This window comes from Aaosphaeria arxii (assembly GCF_010015735.1).
Source record: "Aaosphaeria arxii CBS 175.79 unplaced genomic scaffold BU24scaffold_9, whole genome shotgun sequence".
In the NCBI taxonomy this organism is placed as follows: Eukaryota; Fungi; Ascomycota; class Dothideomycetes; order Pleosporales; genus Aaosphaeria; species Aaosphaeria arxii.
The window spans coordinates 544,918-559,678 of NW_022983482.1; the positions used below are offsets into that span (position 1 = coordinate 544,918).

Below are 14,761 nucleotides of genomic sequence, written 5' to 3' on the forward strand. Positions count from 1 at the left end.
TCTGTCAGTATTATTTCCCCATGTTGGACTGGCGCCCGTCTCGGCCTCGGGCGATGTCGCGGCGACTGCTGGGGTCCTTTGACACGAGTCGTGCACTCCACTTCAGCAAGGATTCGCGTGGGGCAGACCCTGGCGAGCTGTGTCGAGCACAACAAAGCTTTACAGCATTTGGCAATGAACTGCAACACGTCACGGAATCTAATCAGTCCCTTAGCCGTGGCATCTTTTTGCGAGCAAGACTTTCGCAAAGGCGTTGGGCACTGAAGGGGGTTTATAGCCGTCTTCCACCAGGTCTTTCAAAGTCAAACAATTATCAACTTGATTTCAGTCAAAATGCCTGGTCCAAGATTGCTCAACAAAGTCACCATTGTCACAGGCTCTTCTCAGGGCATTGGCCGAGAGATATGCACCCAGTTCCACGAAGAGGGTGCTTTTATTGTCTGCTCGGATTTGCGTCCAAGTGGACAAGGGGAAGATGTGCCCACACATGAACTTATTACACAGAAAGGTGGCAAGGCCATTTTTGTTCAGACAGATGTCAGCAAGGCAGAGGACTGGGTCTCTTTGATCGCAAAGACTGTTAATGAATACGGCAGGCTCGATATGTAAGTAGAATACCTTTCTTGGAAATGGTTTGAAAACTCACACCTAATGTTCCAAGTCTCGTGAACAACGCTGGCATCTGTACCGAAGCAAATAACCCTCAGCCTATCGATGAAGTAGACGAGGCCGCTTTTGATGCTCATCTCAGGATAAATACCCGTGGTGTATTTCTGGGCTGCAAGTATGCAATCCAGCAAATGAAGAAACAAGAGCTGGATGCAAGCGGCCTTCGAGGGCGCATTGTTAACTTTGCCTCTATGGTTGCCAACATTGGCATGGCAGGACTCAGTGAGTTTCCATGGTGTTTGATTTTGCTACAGCAGATCACTGATCTATTAAAATTTGCAGCTGGATACACCGCGTCGAAGGGAGCTGTTGCTGCCATGACTAAAACGATTGCTTTGGACGTTGCCAAACAGGGCATTGTTGCTAATTCAATCAGCCCTGGATGTAAGTTTTGTCCTGACTGTGATACGTAGTGTGCATTTACTGACTGTTATTTTCTAGTCACCCAAACTGCGATGCTCGACAACGCGCTGGGTGGTGCACTGTCATCGGCACGAGACGCTGTCCTTGCCGCTCTCCCCAGGGGCCGTTTTGGCGAGGTCAAGGACCATGCACGAGCAGCGGTCTATCTAGCGAGTGATGACGCAGCATGGGTGACTGGTATCAACCTGAATGTTGATGGTGGATTGACTGCCCAGTAGTTCGTTGATTGGCATTTTGGATAACCAAGAATAGACTTTTTTTTTCACGATTGGATCATTATTCTCGTATTCTTTCTCGCTCCACTTGCTCATGATTACTCCTAGTGCTCAAGCCGAGATAAGCAACAAGGCAGATCAAGCTCGCATAGAGCACTTTTGGCACCAACGTTCTATTTGTCTTAGTAAATGTCGATCCTTACCAATTTGTGTTATGTTGAAGCCCGCACTGTCAACTTACGAAGAAGAGCGACTCGTCAAGGGAGTGTCGCTCAAGTCCGTTGATGAGAAGACTTGTATTCCCCACATTGCGCTCAAACTTGCCTAAGGCGAAGGACGATAGACTAATAAGTGGCCAATAGGTACGCTCCCCGGCCAATGGAGCCGCCTGGGTCGCGCTTCCTTCCCGCAAGGGTCGAGCCGCATCGGCAAGTGGATATTATTGTATTGTATTCATCCGAAGGAGCGCCTAGCGGAGATGATCCTTGTTGAAGACACGGCTGACAGCGGAGATTTCTGTCTCATCCTGTTCAGCAGGGGATTCGGCAGACTGTATTTCCAAAAGGCCATATCGAGTTCTTGTTTATTCCCGTCGATCATTCTGGAAGAGCCTCTCTAGGTATGGGTGCAAAGCCTCGGCCTCACGAGTTTCAACTTTCAAGCATACTTCTGAGTATTAATACAAATGAACCAAGATTAGTTTGTGTCGACTTGAAGGGCATATTAAAGTAAAAGTCCATCTTTCGATCAATTGATTACTCCATAGCTACAGTGTGGCCTAGAAGCTCATGCACATCTTTCCTGTGTCTTGAATCAAGCGGTGTGCATCGGCCACTCTTTCGGTAGCTTCACTTTTGAATGCTATACCTCTTGCAAGGGTTTGACTTGCCAATCACTTTCACCTGTTTCGGACTCACCAGTCAATACATGGAGATCCCGGTAGAAAGGAAGCATACCTTTTGTCTAATTTCATACTTTGGGAATAGCACCTTCACAAGCATGGGCGAGATAGTATCCGTCCGCACGGCTCCACGAGTTTCAGAAAGGCACACTGACTTTTACTTCCAGTAGATTATTTACACAATACACTAGCGGGTTGTAACCGACAAGACGGTAGCCACACGGTACGTTGAATCAGTTGATACTTACTCAGGCCCTGTCCATCACATGTGTTCCTTGCCTCTTGGATTTTGGGACGAAACTGCGGCTTCAACCAAGATTATGCAGAGGCAAGGTGAAATTTTTGACAAAATCGTTTTATTCAGAAGTAGTGCAACATAATTCCACACTCATACTTGATGGTAGTTGGTCTCGCAGAGACCTTGGTTTGTAGTGCTCAGGGGTTGCATACGACGTTCATATGCGCTGCTCTTAACCTTCCATTTTCTTTAGCGCCTAGGTATTATCTCGTTACATCGACCAAGGACGGAATGATACTTCCATGCCTGCTTTCAGGGTCTCCTTACAGTCCATACTCGGAAGATATCGGCGCAACAAGGATGCATGGACATTCACCTCGTGGCTGTATGAATGACAAGCACATAGGGGTTTTTCTCTGCCCGACTGTTTAGGGAAAGCTCAACGTTCATATCAAACGGCTATGGGATGATCATTGGTGCAGCTGGGAACCCAAGGAGTTCACTGTTACGCCCAAAACTACCCTGAGCAGCATGGAGCGCGCCCGTTTCCTGGTACCTGCTGCGATCGGCTCTGAACAATTCCATTTGCGATGATGTGAAAAGAAGTTCCCATCAGTATCCCCTGAAGAGCACTGCACGTCCCATGTGTCGCTTGCTTGAAGAAGAAGATCTACGTCAAAAACAAAGACGCCATATCCATTGTGTATAGTTTTATAGTGCCATCCTCCACCGTTCGACGAGGCCATCCAGTGCTTGAAGCCTTGATGTAATCGTAGCTGGCATTGCTTTCCTTTTTTTTTTCGTTGACAGCGATGGCGGCACCAACAGCTCCGGGGCTTGCCCTCTGCACAATCATTCTACTCGTCTTTGATGTTTTAACCTGGGCGCTTCGATTTTATGTGCGTCTCTCCCGGAAAGCATGGGGTCCGGATGATTGGAGTATGCTCGCGGCAATTGTGAGTATCAACCCAACAGAAGTGTTAGGAGTCTACTAAGACGACGTAGCCGCTCTACGGAATTACCACAGTTGGGATGTTAGGAATCGCATTCACAGGAGGAGGCCTCACTGACGCCCAACTGACTGAATCTCAACGAGAAACAGCCATGTTTGTAAGTTGAACAACAGCTGTATCACAGACTAAAGCATTTGCTGACTGGAAACCTAGTGGTGGTTCATTATGCAAACGATGTGGTGCCTAGCAGCTGTCCCCATCAAGTGGGCAGTGTGCTTCACGCTCTTGCGAATAGCCAACAAACAGAAAGTATACGTGATTTCAATCTACTTTGCCATGGCATCTGTGTTCATTGTCATGGTTTCGACCACAATCTACGAATTCTTTCATTGCGACCCGATAGCGTAAGAAGCCCACAGGCCCACGCCCCCATCGAATCACACTGACAATACCAGAATGAATTGGAAGCCTACAAAAATTGAAGGCGGCCACTGCAAGGCTCAGAGTAACATCACTGGCTTCAGTTTCGCTCTTTCCGCAGTGTCCATCGTTACGGATTGGTTCTGTGCCTTGATGTAAGTGGAGTCTCTTCGATTGTATTGCCTTGCTAACCGATGTATTAGTCCGATTCCGTTACTATGGAAAGTTCAAATGGACAAACGAATCAAAATGTCTGTGGTCGCACTCCTTGGTCTTGGAATATTCACATCGGTCGGCCCTCTTGTGCGATTATCTGTGACAGTGAATCTCAGTTCCACGGAAAACTTTCTACACAACGCGATGGATGTTGCCGCCTGGGCACAAACCGAGATTGGTCTGGGAGTTATTGTTGGAAACTTGCCAGCATTACGACCACTACTTGAGAAAGTCCTTTCTATGCGCAGTACCATCCGAAGCGATAAACGCAGCAAGCAACAAAAGTCGACTGATCAATACCTGGAGCTAGGAGAGGGAATATCGAGCCGACATACAAAATCAAAGATGGGCAGTCAGAAGGGCACTGAAACTCGCGTGTATGGCGGAACAACAATGGCCGGCAGCGACTCATCTCTGGATGATCGCGATGATCACAGTCAAAAGAACATTGTCACCGAACCACAAGGGGTTCCATCCAACGGCATCATGGTCGGACATCAAGTGGAAATTCATATTAAACACAACGACCAGTGAGTGTCTGGTATGCTGTGTATGAAAGTTGCCGTTCCTCGATACCACCTATCGCACTGGCTATTATCCAGCCTGAGAAGAACCATGCCAAACATAGCACCCACACCTAGCAGGTCCTAGAACTGGATATGATGTGTTATTACTGAACACTCTTATCATGACTACCGAGTACATATCCAGAATGATCAAACCGTAAAGAATCAAACAGGAGCCCAACCAAGTGGCTCAATTATCTCGCTCGCTATCAGCTTAGTACCATCCCAGTGACTGTCCTATGTGTTGCCCTTTACAGTGTAGTACAAGACGCCAATCCTGGTATGACTACTCGTACGAAAATGGCCTCATAGTTACTAAAGATTTGCCATACACTGTCAGTAGTAGGTACCGAAGGCTGTGAGAATTGGGCTCTAGATACGCCAAGTGGTCAAAAGGATTACATTGATATCTGAAAGGAGTGAACTAACGGGGGAAGGAATCCGAGGGGTGCTGTCTCAACCAATTTGAACCCTGCTGATGGCCCATGCGTTTAACATGCACCCAATTCTCCGCAGTGCCGATCGCTGTACAGGGGTGTACAGGAGAGCATGTTTGACTATCCCCAAGTGCCGTAGGATCGGCTCGCGGGCACGGCGCGTGCTGGCTTGAAGCGGAAGTCTATTGCCGCCTGCCTGTCGAATACATGCATTGGTGTCAATTTGGTGGACGCGCAAACCTGCGGGCAGACGAGCGCTCGGACAACACGATTGGCAATGACAGGACTCAGGAGTGGATCATTTCTCAAATGACGGGAGTCATTCGACTATCATAGCTACTCCAACACCCTTTCGCCGCTTTATCGAAATGATACTCGCCGTCGTATGTATGTACAAGGTGATTATTGAGTCTAGCTCCTGCTGTCGAAGCAGGGCGAGTCAGTTCTACCTTGCTGCAGAACTATTCCGTTCGAAACATTTATGTGCCTGGCAACATGAAAAGCATCCATTCCCCAGTACTTGGTTATAGGCCGCAGGTCGTCAACTTCCTTGTGGTTTGTCCAGTCCTCGACAATAGGGCTCCTTCCTTGCTACTTCCATTCCTCACTCTTTCTTCCAGCCATGGCTGACGCTGCAGTCGATACCGTGGCCCCTAAGGCCAGTGATGAGGTTCCTAAGGACGTTTCCAAGGGTTCCAGTGCGGCGTCGCTGAACTCAGAGGAAGCTGACAAGATTCGCTCTCAGGCCTTAGCCACCGAGAAATCACGTCTTCCTTCTGATTACTTCAAAAGTCCAAGAGTGATTGGGAGCTTCGCGGGCACAGCTATCATTGTGGTGGCAACCTACTTCCAATTCCAAGCCACCGCTGCTGTTCTCAGCACTGCCATTCTTCAAGATATTGGACCAAGTGTCAACACGGCTCTTGTACCAACAGTGTGGACGATCTCACAGCCCATTTCTCTACTCTTATTCGGCCGTCTCTCAGATAGATTCGGTCGAAGAGGATTCGCTTTGGGCTCATGTGTCCTCGCAATCATCGGTGCGATTGTTGCAGCCACTGCGCAGTCTATCGAGACCCTGATTGGTGCTCAAGTCCTGATGGGTATTGCTTCTGGTGTTCCAGCATCGTATCCTCTCCTTGCTGGTGAACTCATGAGCAACAAGGAGAAATACATTGGAACGGCAATCGTCGTTGTGCCAAACGTCATTGCAACTGGCTTCGGTGCTTATATCGGTTTACGGCTAGCAGTTGTAGCTAGTTGGAGATGGATCTATTACATCTTCATCATGATGCAAGGTAAGTCCCAGCCGCTCCACATCACATATTTGTAGGCAGTAACTCATCGCCAATTCATAGTTCCTGGTTCTCTCCTATGGTTCTTCTTCTACCACCCACCATCGTACGTACAACTTCATGGCAAGAAATCTAGCAAGATCGACGAGTTGAAGAAGATCGACTTCATTGGAGTCTTCCTTCTCACGGCTGGCCTGGCGCTCTTTTTGCTTGGTATCTCATGGGGTGGGCCAGCCCAACCCTGGTCTTCACCCAAAATCCTTGGACTTCTCATATCGGGAGCTGTCGCCTCGGTCTCCTTCATTCTCTATGAGGTATTCCTTACGCCGGCTCAGCCAATTATCCCCATGCGATTCTTCCGTGATCTTCGCGGATTCACTTGCCTAGAAATTATCTCTGCCACTTATGGTATTATGAACATTGCGCTTTTCATCATGTGGCCTCAGCAAGTGTCCTACATTTTCGGCTCTACGGTGTCCTCGTGGGAGGAGTCCGCTTGGCTGTCTACGACTGCGGCGTTCGGATTGTGGGGAGGTATCGTTTTGCTCGGCCCCTTGATGCACTATATCAAGCATATCCGCTACCAGATCATCGTCTCAAGCATTTGGATGACTGCCTTCCTTGGTGCCATGGCCAGCATCACAGTCGACAAGAAGGGTCAAGCCATTGCTTTTAGCTTTCTGGGTGGCCTTACCATTGGATGGGGTGAGGTAATTGCTGCTATCATTGTGCAGTACGTTGTCTCAGACCAAGATCTTGGTGTTGCCTTCTGTAAGATTCCTTTTCTATTCCATTCATTTGGTAATAACTCAAACTAACCATGTCTTTAGCTGTTATCTCCGCATCCCGCACCATTTTCGGTTCCATCTTCACCGCAGCTTTCATCGCCGTCTATGTCAACAAGGTCCCCGGATACCTCGCATCCACCGTACCAGATGCCGTTGTCTCCGCCGGCCTTCCATCCTCCTCTCTGTCCGACCTCATGACCGCCGTTGCAGCAGGCACCCAGTCCGCTCTTCAAGCTGTCCCCGGAATGAACGAGGCCATCCTCCGCGCCACCAACATTGCCGTCTCGACCGCATACTCGAGATCCTATGCCTACGTCTACTACTTCGCCGTTGCTTTGGGAGGCGTGGCTATTATTGCTTCTGTTTGCCTCAGGGACTTCGATCAATACCTAACTGAGCACGTTAGCCGTCAATTGTACCACAAGGCGGAGGCCAACACCGATCCACTTGAGAAGGTCGATATTCAGGTCCTTAGGGACAACAGTGTGAGTGAGCCTGAGCACGAAAAGGCGGTTGCGTAGGCTGGCTCAGAAGGCCTGCCATACCACTGCTATAGGCATGATCGTTCACTATCTGCGAGGTTACCAGAAACCCTACTACTGTATATTCATGGCACCCGTCATAGTCATTAGATACCACACCATTATACCTACATTTACTATCGTTAATTCTAATACTGAATTGTGGCTATCTCAGTCACTGCTGAATAATCTACTTTTGCTTGAAGAGGACCTGTGAAGTGCACAAGGCAACATGTACTACGCGATCTAATAACAGGATATGTCCTGAAAGTTCGAGCCCATGCGCTATAGTTGATTTAAGTCACCCTTTCACACAGAAACCGCACGCCTAGATTTGTTTTCGTTCAAAGCTTTTTTCTACTAACAGAGAAGACTTTCTAATTGTATCCAGTCGAGTTTCATTCTGAAATGTGTCTACAATGACCTAATAAGAAGCAATAAAATAGTTTAATCTCTTCGACATAGCTGCGCTACATCGGGACAAACAATCAAACAATGACATCACGTAGGCTCTATTTTGACAATGCTAATTTCAGAAAGATATTACTGACTGCTGATTAGCCAAGGAAACGATCCAATAGCCAGTCCATCGCTGTCGAAATGCTCCCTTCCGCTCAGGAATGCGCCGTAACATTACACCGACATTCCATTCCTCCCCACTCCCCAGGCGCGGAGATCTCCATCGATCGAACCAGCAAAACATAATTATTAACGATATATCTCGACAAGATACCCCGCCAAAGAACTCTTCGAGAAAAACATAACTCCTGTTTCCCAAAGATACCAACTGTTGGACCTTGCGATCTGTCCATTCACTACAATGTGCTTTCCTCCATTCTTGAAGAGGAAGAGTAAGAGCACCTCCGAGGCCGCCGCCCACGACGAACATGTCTTACACGAGAGCGCCGTTTCGCCTCCCATGCCGACGCAGATGAATGAGAAGGGCGAGTACGTGAGGGATAAGCCGTGGCGCAGTGGTGGAGCAAGTGGAAGCGAAGTTGCGGAAACCACAAACACCGTGAGCCAACATATGCGATCACTCTGTGGTGTGAGAGTTTGCGGCTAACATTCAGATAGGCGCAGGTGCCACTTGATAAATAGTACTGCAGGGACTTCGTCGTCTTTTCCACCAGACTGATTATCGGCGCGTGTAACTTTCGGAAAACAGCGCTGGCGATAAGCGAATAGTTAATGGAATGCATCCCATCGAACTGCTATTTTCTAGGTCGTGTAGTTTGGTCCAGATTGTTCGGATGTAATCATCTGGGGATCTTCTGGGCACTGAATCGATTTGATTTCGCCTCAAGATCCTCGAGTTGGACCGGCACAACCTTGCTTTCCACACTTTTTGTGACCACTATGCCTTTCATGCTGCCATTTGATAAACTCGGGCTATTGGTCTTGCTGCTTGTATTTCTCTCCAACATCTTCTTATATTCCTTTCTCTTATGTCTCCGCAACAGCAATGCAATGATTAGGACGCAAAGGAGGAGGAAGGCTGTCCCAGCTAATACACCAACAATTGCAAGTGTACTGAATCCATGGCTTGAAGACAATCTACTGCTCGAATCGTTGGCTCGAACAGGTGGGCTTGATTCACTGATTAAAAGTCCGCTGGTCGTTGGCGAAGCTTGCAGACTAGTTGTGGCAACCACTGGATGCGATGTGATGGCCGATGACTACAAGCAACATTAGACAACTGGTGTCATGTAATCGAATTACTACACTCACGTTGGCCGACTGCGTCGAGGATCTGTACACTGTTCGCATAGTTGACGAGTTCGCCAAACTATATGATGAGTGCGCCATCGCGACGCCTAACAAATTGATCCAAACAATCGATAACCTTGGAATGAATAACGAAGTTATTGACCAAGTACAAAAGTTGACCAAATCCAAATGTTGTGGGAAAGACTCGAAGGAGGGGGAAAGGGGAAGAGGGCAAGGAACCCAGGTATATCAACACCCCGCCGTTGACCGCGCCGCACGCGGAATTGGTGATTTTTAATTATTATTGTTAGTGGGGGATTAGAGCACACCGATGTTTTTGTAGATCTCCATTCGATGTCGAGAATTGACAGTTGGTTGGCTATGGTGGCGTAGGGCTTCTATCTGTGAAAGCCAATTCTCGATGCTCATTGGCCACCCGACGCGAGCACCTAAGCGCTCCCTCGACTTCGGCTGAACGCACTTTTTCCAGACTGGCCAAACGGTCGAAAAGGATTTTATTGTGGCATGAGAAGGTCAGCCCAGGTTCTTCGAGACCAATTCTGGATTCCACAAAGGAATAAGTAGTTGTGGTTGGGAAACTCGTGCCGTATGCGAACGCCTACGCTGCGCCAACAATTACAGGGCTGAACCATTCAACAAACCCCAATTGCGATATACCCCTGTCTGACATCGGCTTTCCAGCTCTGATTTGGACTCTTGCATATTCAAATGTGGGCTTGATGACTGTTTCTAGCACTTGCTGGAGCGATTGTGAATAGTATCTGTAGTGGCATTACGTCGAACGTGAATAAAGATGCAATTGGGAACGCATATTCTCAAGCTCTATTGGATAGTTCAGCTCAGTCTGGAGTCTGAACCATCTCGATTCGTCTTCGATTACTTTCGTCCATGGTGGTTCCTCGCCTTTCGGGCCTTGCTTCAACAGTGTGTGATCAAGTAGCCACTTCATCGGGTACTTCTTCTCTGCACCGTTCAGTGTGACAGTGGAGTAGCTGCCTGGGCTGTCAACAACCAATAGTTGAGCTCCTTCGTCTAGGCATTCAGTCAAATTGAGCAAGAACTTTTGCGTTAGGGCCAGGGAAGTCGAATAGAGTTCGTTGAGTGTGAACATGATTGTGACAAGCTTCACCCCCTGGAAAAGAGGACGTAGAGTAGATGCATCCAGGTTCAGTACATCGGCATGTTTAAACGAGACATTCAGTAAGTCGGAATCCAGGAGCGGTACGTTGGAGGCCTTCGCAGACGCAGATGCGTACTGTGATATGGGAGGAGCAGTCGTCAAATGCTGGTGTAGTTTGTCTCCAACTATTGCCCAGTCTGCAATATCTATTGATTTAATGTTCATCTGAGGTTGAGGCGACGGCATTTGGTTGGTCCTCTGTAAGTAGGCCAGGTAGCCACCCAACGCAACAATCTCGGCACCGGCTCCGCCCCCAATACACACAATCTCTCTTCGGTCTTCTTGCTGGTTTACAGAAGGAGTGGACAGATTTAGGTCGTTCAGACTAGCGAAGATGTCGAGATATCCCAGTGCTCGGGATGGGCTCCATCGGGCAGCGTAAACTTCGAGGTAGTCATTCCGGCCAAAAGCAGTGAGAAAATCCCGATTGTAAAGATGTCCTTTGACTTCTTGAAGCAGAGGCTTGAAATCGGCACCCAGCCTCTCCACGAAAGAGTTTTTGAAAACGTTAAGAAGTAGTTGCTGCAGGTCGACAGGAATGATTGATTGGGGTTCGTGCTCCCCACGGAGTTCCTTAGCCGTTTTCTTCCCAGTTTTCTTGGCTGGTCTAGACTTCGGTGGTGCCATCTCTTCTGGATTACTGGATTGAATGTTGCTGGCGGAGGAATAAATCGAGTTTGTTGTTGGATGAGTAGGGGGGAGTGGTGCGCCTTTTCCCGGGGTCAAAGTCTAGTAGATCGCTTCCCTATCGATAAGGATTGGATTATTGTGAGGCAATACGATCCCCAGACTCAAGATAACTTGATACGCTGTCCCTACGTTCATCAGAATTTGGACTTGAAGAAGTTGAATATTAACCGATCGGAGCTTCTGAAATTGTGAGAGGTGCTGGAAGTTCTGGAACTTGACCGTGCCTTGCCCTGTTGCATGCCCCACTTCTCGCCAATGGCTGGTCAGCTTCCTTTCGATGGCATCAACATGTTCCGCCAATAAGGGGCAGGGAAATGCAGACACGGAGGTATTTCAGAGCACTCGGAACTAATGGACATAGCAGGAGTTCATTTCTTCGGTGCAATCCGAATACGAACATCTCATTCCCACTTTGTAAACTCACCATCCACATGGCGCCATATTGACCAAGGCATAGTTCGAGCACGAGCAGGGTCACCTCTCAGATCAGAAGCAGGTAAGACCGATTAGCATCTAAAAATAGCTCTACAAGCTCCTTTGCATGGCTCTGCTGCATGCATTTCTACTCAGATTTCCGAACACATGCTGTGCGACATCAGCATCTAAATTCATGGCGTCTGTGTAGACCGTTACATCGCTATGCGACGCTTTAGAAAATGATAGAGTCCACTGCGACAAGAGCAGCTTCTAATGGCGTTAACCACTTTCTTGGTTTGCATATGGGCGAGAGAAGTCCATGGACTTAATCTTATTCAATGACATAACTCGTAACTACATTCAAGTACATAACGCTCATTAAAAATCATACTCATAGCTCATGCTGCTCAATGCATATACTGCTTTTCCTGTCTTTATTTCCTCCGAGTGCCGGCACCGGTGACATGGACCTGGCATTAGACGCCATTGAAACCTCCGTAGGGGGTGCCTGGATTCGTATTCGAGGCAGGAAATGTGTATTTCCAGGTAGCTCATGCACACTCCTCGCTTCCCCTCCTACTTCCTGGGGCATACCTGCACCCTCCATCTCGAATTTGGGACGATGCGGCGCTTCGAATGGGCCGTATTTGTGGTGGCCAGCCATTTCGTGTCGAGGTTCCGAACCCAGCTCTTGGGCGTCGTCGAAAACCTTATCGAATGAAGTCGGAGAGATAGGAGAAGACGCTGCAGAGTCATCTGTAAAAGGTCCAGTTTTGACTTCAACAACGGGAGGCCGTTGTCTTCTTCGCCACCAGATGAATGCAGCAAGTAGCGAGCCTATTACTAAAGCCGCTGCACCCACAGCTATTCCTGCAATGACTCCTGGTTTGAGGCTCGTATTTGTCTTGATCGGTGTTGGCGCAGGATCCTTGACAGCATCAAGCGAATCAATCGCGATGATTTCAGCCTTGATCGTATTCTCTTCCCAGGTACATGGCCAAATTGAGAAATTCTGGCGTTCATAATCGGCAATCAGATATGCTTCCTGCAAAAATGCTCGGCCTAAAACGATTTGGTCGTTATTTGCGGCCTGCTTCAGTGGGAAATAGTAGGAAGATGACGCTGCATGAGGCCAGGACGTGTTGAGGTCGAACGCAGCATATGGTAGAGTTATCGTAACAGATTCATTGAGAGAGGCAGCCGGAAGGGTGGGAGACAGTGTGAAACTGACAGAAGGGTTTAGGTTTAGCAGCTTGTCATGCTGTGTGGAATTCAGTATGTAGAGTTCCGAAGTAGAATTCCAAACGAGACCGAATGCAGCCTCGAAGGCCTTGCATATGGCCACAGGAAGCCGAAGATGAGGGAGTGTGGAGTCGATGAACGCATATATCCCGTCCTGGAGCAGTTGCTGCTCAGAAGTCGATGAAACAGTATTACTGGTTGTGATGGACGATATACCAACCAGTAGATCTCTCGATACGTCCGTGTAAAGGTCGAACGAGAGATCGGAAGAGGTGCTGGGTGGCACCCGGAAGCGCGAGGCATCGTATCCACCTAATACGAGCGAGCCGTAAACCTTATTTAGTCCTGCATCCATCAAGATTAGAGACGATATCGCAAGCTTCATACACGAAAAGAAACACGTAGCTGTACAACGCAAAGCAAGCATAAACATTTGAGGTACCATAGAAAGGAAACTACAAACGACTCACGATATGATGCCCCAGCAGTGTACGCCCATGATACACTGGGGATGCTATTTTGGTTCTTTAACGATTGTACGAAGCTAACCTGAGGATTGTTCGGCATCGTTGAGAAATTCGTGGGACGCGGATTCAAACCGAGTGTCCCGAGCCATGAGAAAGAGGTGTCACCTATTCCTGCAATGATTGAATGTTCGACAGTTGGTCCACCAGAACCCTGCCAGCCTAGTGTCATAGTATCGAAGCCAAAGTCTCCAAAAACCTCCAGATCCGAGTAGGTCTCAACTCCCAGCCCAAAGATGGAGTTTGGGACCCATGTGAGCGATTTGTTTGGATTGAAGATTCCACCTCGACTGTCTATACAATTGCTTGGTGCATCAGCAGGACAGCCTTGGTCGTACACGACCCAAGACGACGATGAGGCAGTAGAAGGCAGCACTCTTATGTTCTGTGGTTGCTTGCCGACCTGTATTGCAAACGTCGACCAAGTACCATCATTTCCTTCCCAATATTGAGATACGCTGGATGATTCAGCAAAGGATCATTGGAATTTCTGACTCGATGGTGGCACGTACCTGGCTACAATTGGGTCTGGCGGAGTCGAATTTGTTACGCGACGCTGTAGATTGGGAATTTCCTCCGCCCGGACGGGGTTGGGAACGTGTGATTCTTTATTGGCGATTACCGCAGACGCTGCCCCGTGGGGAAGGAGTGCCAGTATCGTCACCACGGCATCAAGCGTGGAACTGAACATGTCCTAAGATCCACATACAGCGTTTTGTGAAGGGGTTTTTGCGACAGGTTGTGATTTTTGCAATGAATAGATGTGATGGATAAAACCTCTGGGCCCTTGCCAGCCATAGTGGGGCTATCGGTAGGATGTCTGGCGGATATCGCTAGCTAAACAATTGCATACTCATACTTTATCGCACGGCAAGCCGCAAGCATGGACACGGGAGGCCTTGCATCAACATCTGTCATGAGGTAAGCCGTTACACGATTTGTCATTCTGCCAAACTGATGTTCACCTCCAGCTGTTGGACATGTGCAGCAAATGGGGTTGCATTGCAACTAGACAGCGATGATGGCGGAGGTGCATCTTATCCTGAACAAGGTGGTGAGGCGGTTCGGTAAGACGAAAGTCAAAGCCAATCTGACATTGTCCACACCCACATGCCCACAATGCCCGGGGACATGGACGCTTCACCCCAAAAGCAGGTCAAGCAACTTGAGGCTGTTGTGGTCTAGAAAAGCGGCCAAGAGCCTGTCTCATGGAGACTAAGGATAATTTCTGCTCAATAAGCAACGCCATCGATATAGTGGACTTGACCATTCTGCATGTGGTAAGGCAGTCCCTGCATCTACTTCTTACCGACACTCTGTACCATGTCAAACATG

The 14,761-nt window shown here is 48.4% G+C and overlaps 6 protein-coding genes across 6 annotated transcripts; 3 read left to right on the forward strand and 3 right to left on the reverse strand.

The window, feature by feature from the left end:
* The first annotated feature begins 193 nt into the window (after positions 1–193).
* Positions 194–1,387, forward strand: BU24DRAFT_397906 (NAD(P)-binding protein). Its single transcript, XM_033525363.1, has 4 exons — positions 194–605; positions 662–891; positions 952–1,053; positions 1,111–1,387. The coding sequence occupies exons 1-4, from the start codon at positions 334–336 to the stop codon at positions 1,308–1,310; spliced, it is 804 nt and encodes a 267-aa protein (XP_033379747.1). The 5' UTR covers positions 194–333; the 3' UTR covers positions 1,311–1,387.
* Positions 1,388–3,633: 2,246 nt separating this feature from the next.
* On the forward strand, positions 3,634–4,569 carry BU24DRAFT_435871 (uncharacterized protein; the record flags this gene model as incomplete). Its single annotated transcript, XM_033530125.1, has 3 exons — positions 3,634–3,803; positions 3,855–3,974; positions 4,023–4,569. The coding sequence occupies 3 exons, from the start codon at positions 3,634–3,636 to the stop codon at positions 4,567–4,569; spliced, it is 837 nt and encodes a 278-aa protein (XP_033379748.1).
* An 826-nt stretch (positions 4,570–5,395) lies between these two features.
* Positions 5,396–7,808, forward strand: BU24DRAFT_397910 (fungal trichothecene efflux pump). The gene is made up of 3 exons (XM_033525364.1): positions 5,396–6,336; positions 6,397–7,104; positions 7,164–7,808. The coding sequence occupies exons 1-3, from the start codon at positions 5,661–5,663 to the stop codon at positions 7,640–7,642; spliced, it is 1,863 nt and encodes a 620-aa protein (XP_033379749.1). The 5' UTR covers positions 5,396–5,660; the 3' UTR covers positions 7,643–7,808.
* Positions 7,809–8,682: 874 nt separating this feature from the next.
* BU24DRAFT_280615 (uncharacterized protein) lies at positions 8,683–9,897 on the reverse strand. Its single transcript, XM_033522707.1, has 2 exons — positions 9,374–9,897; positions 8,683–9,321 (listed from the first exon to the last, which is right to left on the reverse strand). The coding sequence occupies exons 1-2, from the start codon at positions 9,449–9,451 to the stop codon at positions 8,902–8,904; spliced, it is 498 nt and encodes a 165-aa protein (XP_033379750.1). The 5' UTR covers positions 9,452–9,897; the 3' UTR covers positions 8,683–8,901.
* Positions 9,742–11,451, reverse strand: BU24DRAFT_280610 (uncharacterized protein). The gene has a single exon (XM_033522706.1). The coding sequence runs from the start codon at positions 11,178–11,180 to the stop codon at positions 10,146–10,148; it is 1,035 nt and encodes a 344-aa protein (XP_033379751.1). The 5' UTR covers positions 11,181–11,451; the 3' UTR covers positions 9,742–10,145.
* A 581-nt stretch (positions 11,452–12,032) lies between these two features.
* BU24DRAFT_426497 (acid protease) lies at positions 12,033–14,369 on the reverse strand. The gene is made up of 3 exons (XM_033528984.1): positions 13,939–14,369; positions 13,373–13,884; positions 12,033–13,247 (listed from the first exon to the last, which is right to left on the reverse strand). The coding sequence occupies exons 1-3, from the start codon at positions 14,115–14,117 to the stop codon at positions 12,052–12,054; spliced, it is 1,887 nt and encodes a 628-aa protein (XP_033379752.1). The 5' UTR covers positions 14,118–14,369; the 3' UTR covers positions 12,033–12,051.
* Between the last annotated feature and the right edge of the window lie 392 nt (positions 14,370–14,761).

What these genes read in the sequence shown, in the direction of transcription:
- BU24DRAFT_397906 (XM_033525363.1), top strand. Translation starts at nt 334, where the DNA reads ATGCCTGGTCCAAGATTGCTCAACAAAGTCACCATTGTCACAGGCTCT. An exon ending in CATTGGCATGGCAGGACTCA is followed by an intron (nt 892 to 951) that starts GTGAGTTTCCAT and finishes TAAAATTTGCAG; the next exon opens with CTGGATACACCGCGTCGAAG. An exon ending in TAATTCAATCAGCCCTGGAT is followed by an intron (nt 1,054 to 1,110) that starts GTAAGTTTTGTC and finishes GTTATTTTCTAG; the next exon opens with TCACCCAAACTGCGATGCTC.
- BU24DRAFT_397910 (XM_033525364.1), top strand. Translation starts at nt 5,661, where the DNA reads ATGGCTGACGCTGCAGTCGATACCGTGGCCCCTAAGGCCAGTGATGAG. An exon ending in CATCTTCATCATGATGCAAG is followed by an intron (nt 6,337 to 6,396) that starts GTAAGTCCCAGC and finishes GCCAATTCATAG; the next exon opens with TTCCTGGTTCTCTCCTATGG. An exon ending in AGATCTTGGTGTTGCCTTCT is followed by an intron (nt 7,105 to 7,163) that starts GTAAGATTCCTT and finishes CCATGTCTTTAG; the next exon opens with CTGTTATCTCCGCATCCCGC.
- BU24DRAFT_280615 (XM_033522707.1), bottom strand. Translation starts at nt 9,451, where the DNA reads ATGGCGCACTCATCATATAGTTTGGCGAACTCGTCAACTATGCGAACA. An exon ending in CCTCGACGCAGTCGGCCAAC is followed by an intron (nt 9,322 to 9,373) that starts GTGAGTGTAGTA and finishes TGTTGCTTGTAG; the next exon opens with TCATCGGCCATCACATCGCA.
- BU24DRAFT_280610 (XM_033522706.1), bottom strand. Translation starts at nt 11,180, where the DNA reads ATGGCACCACCGAAGTCTAGACCAGCCAAGAAAACTGGGAAGAAAACG.
- BU24DRAFT_426497 (XM_033528984.1), bottom strand. Translation starts at nt 14,117, where the DNA reads ATGTTCAGTTCCACGCTTGATGCCGTGGTGACGATACTGGCACTCCTT. An exon ending in CCAGACCCAATTGTAGCCAG is followed by an intron (nt 13,885 to 13,938) that starts GTACGTGCCACC and finishes TGAATCATCCAG; the next exon opens with CGTATCTCAATATTGGGAAG. An exon ending in CACTGCTGGGGCATCATATC is followed by an intron (nt 13,248 to 13,372) that starts GTGAGTCGTTTG and finishes TGATGGATGCAG; the next exon opens with GACTAAATAAGGTTTACGGC.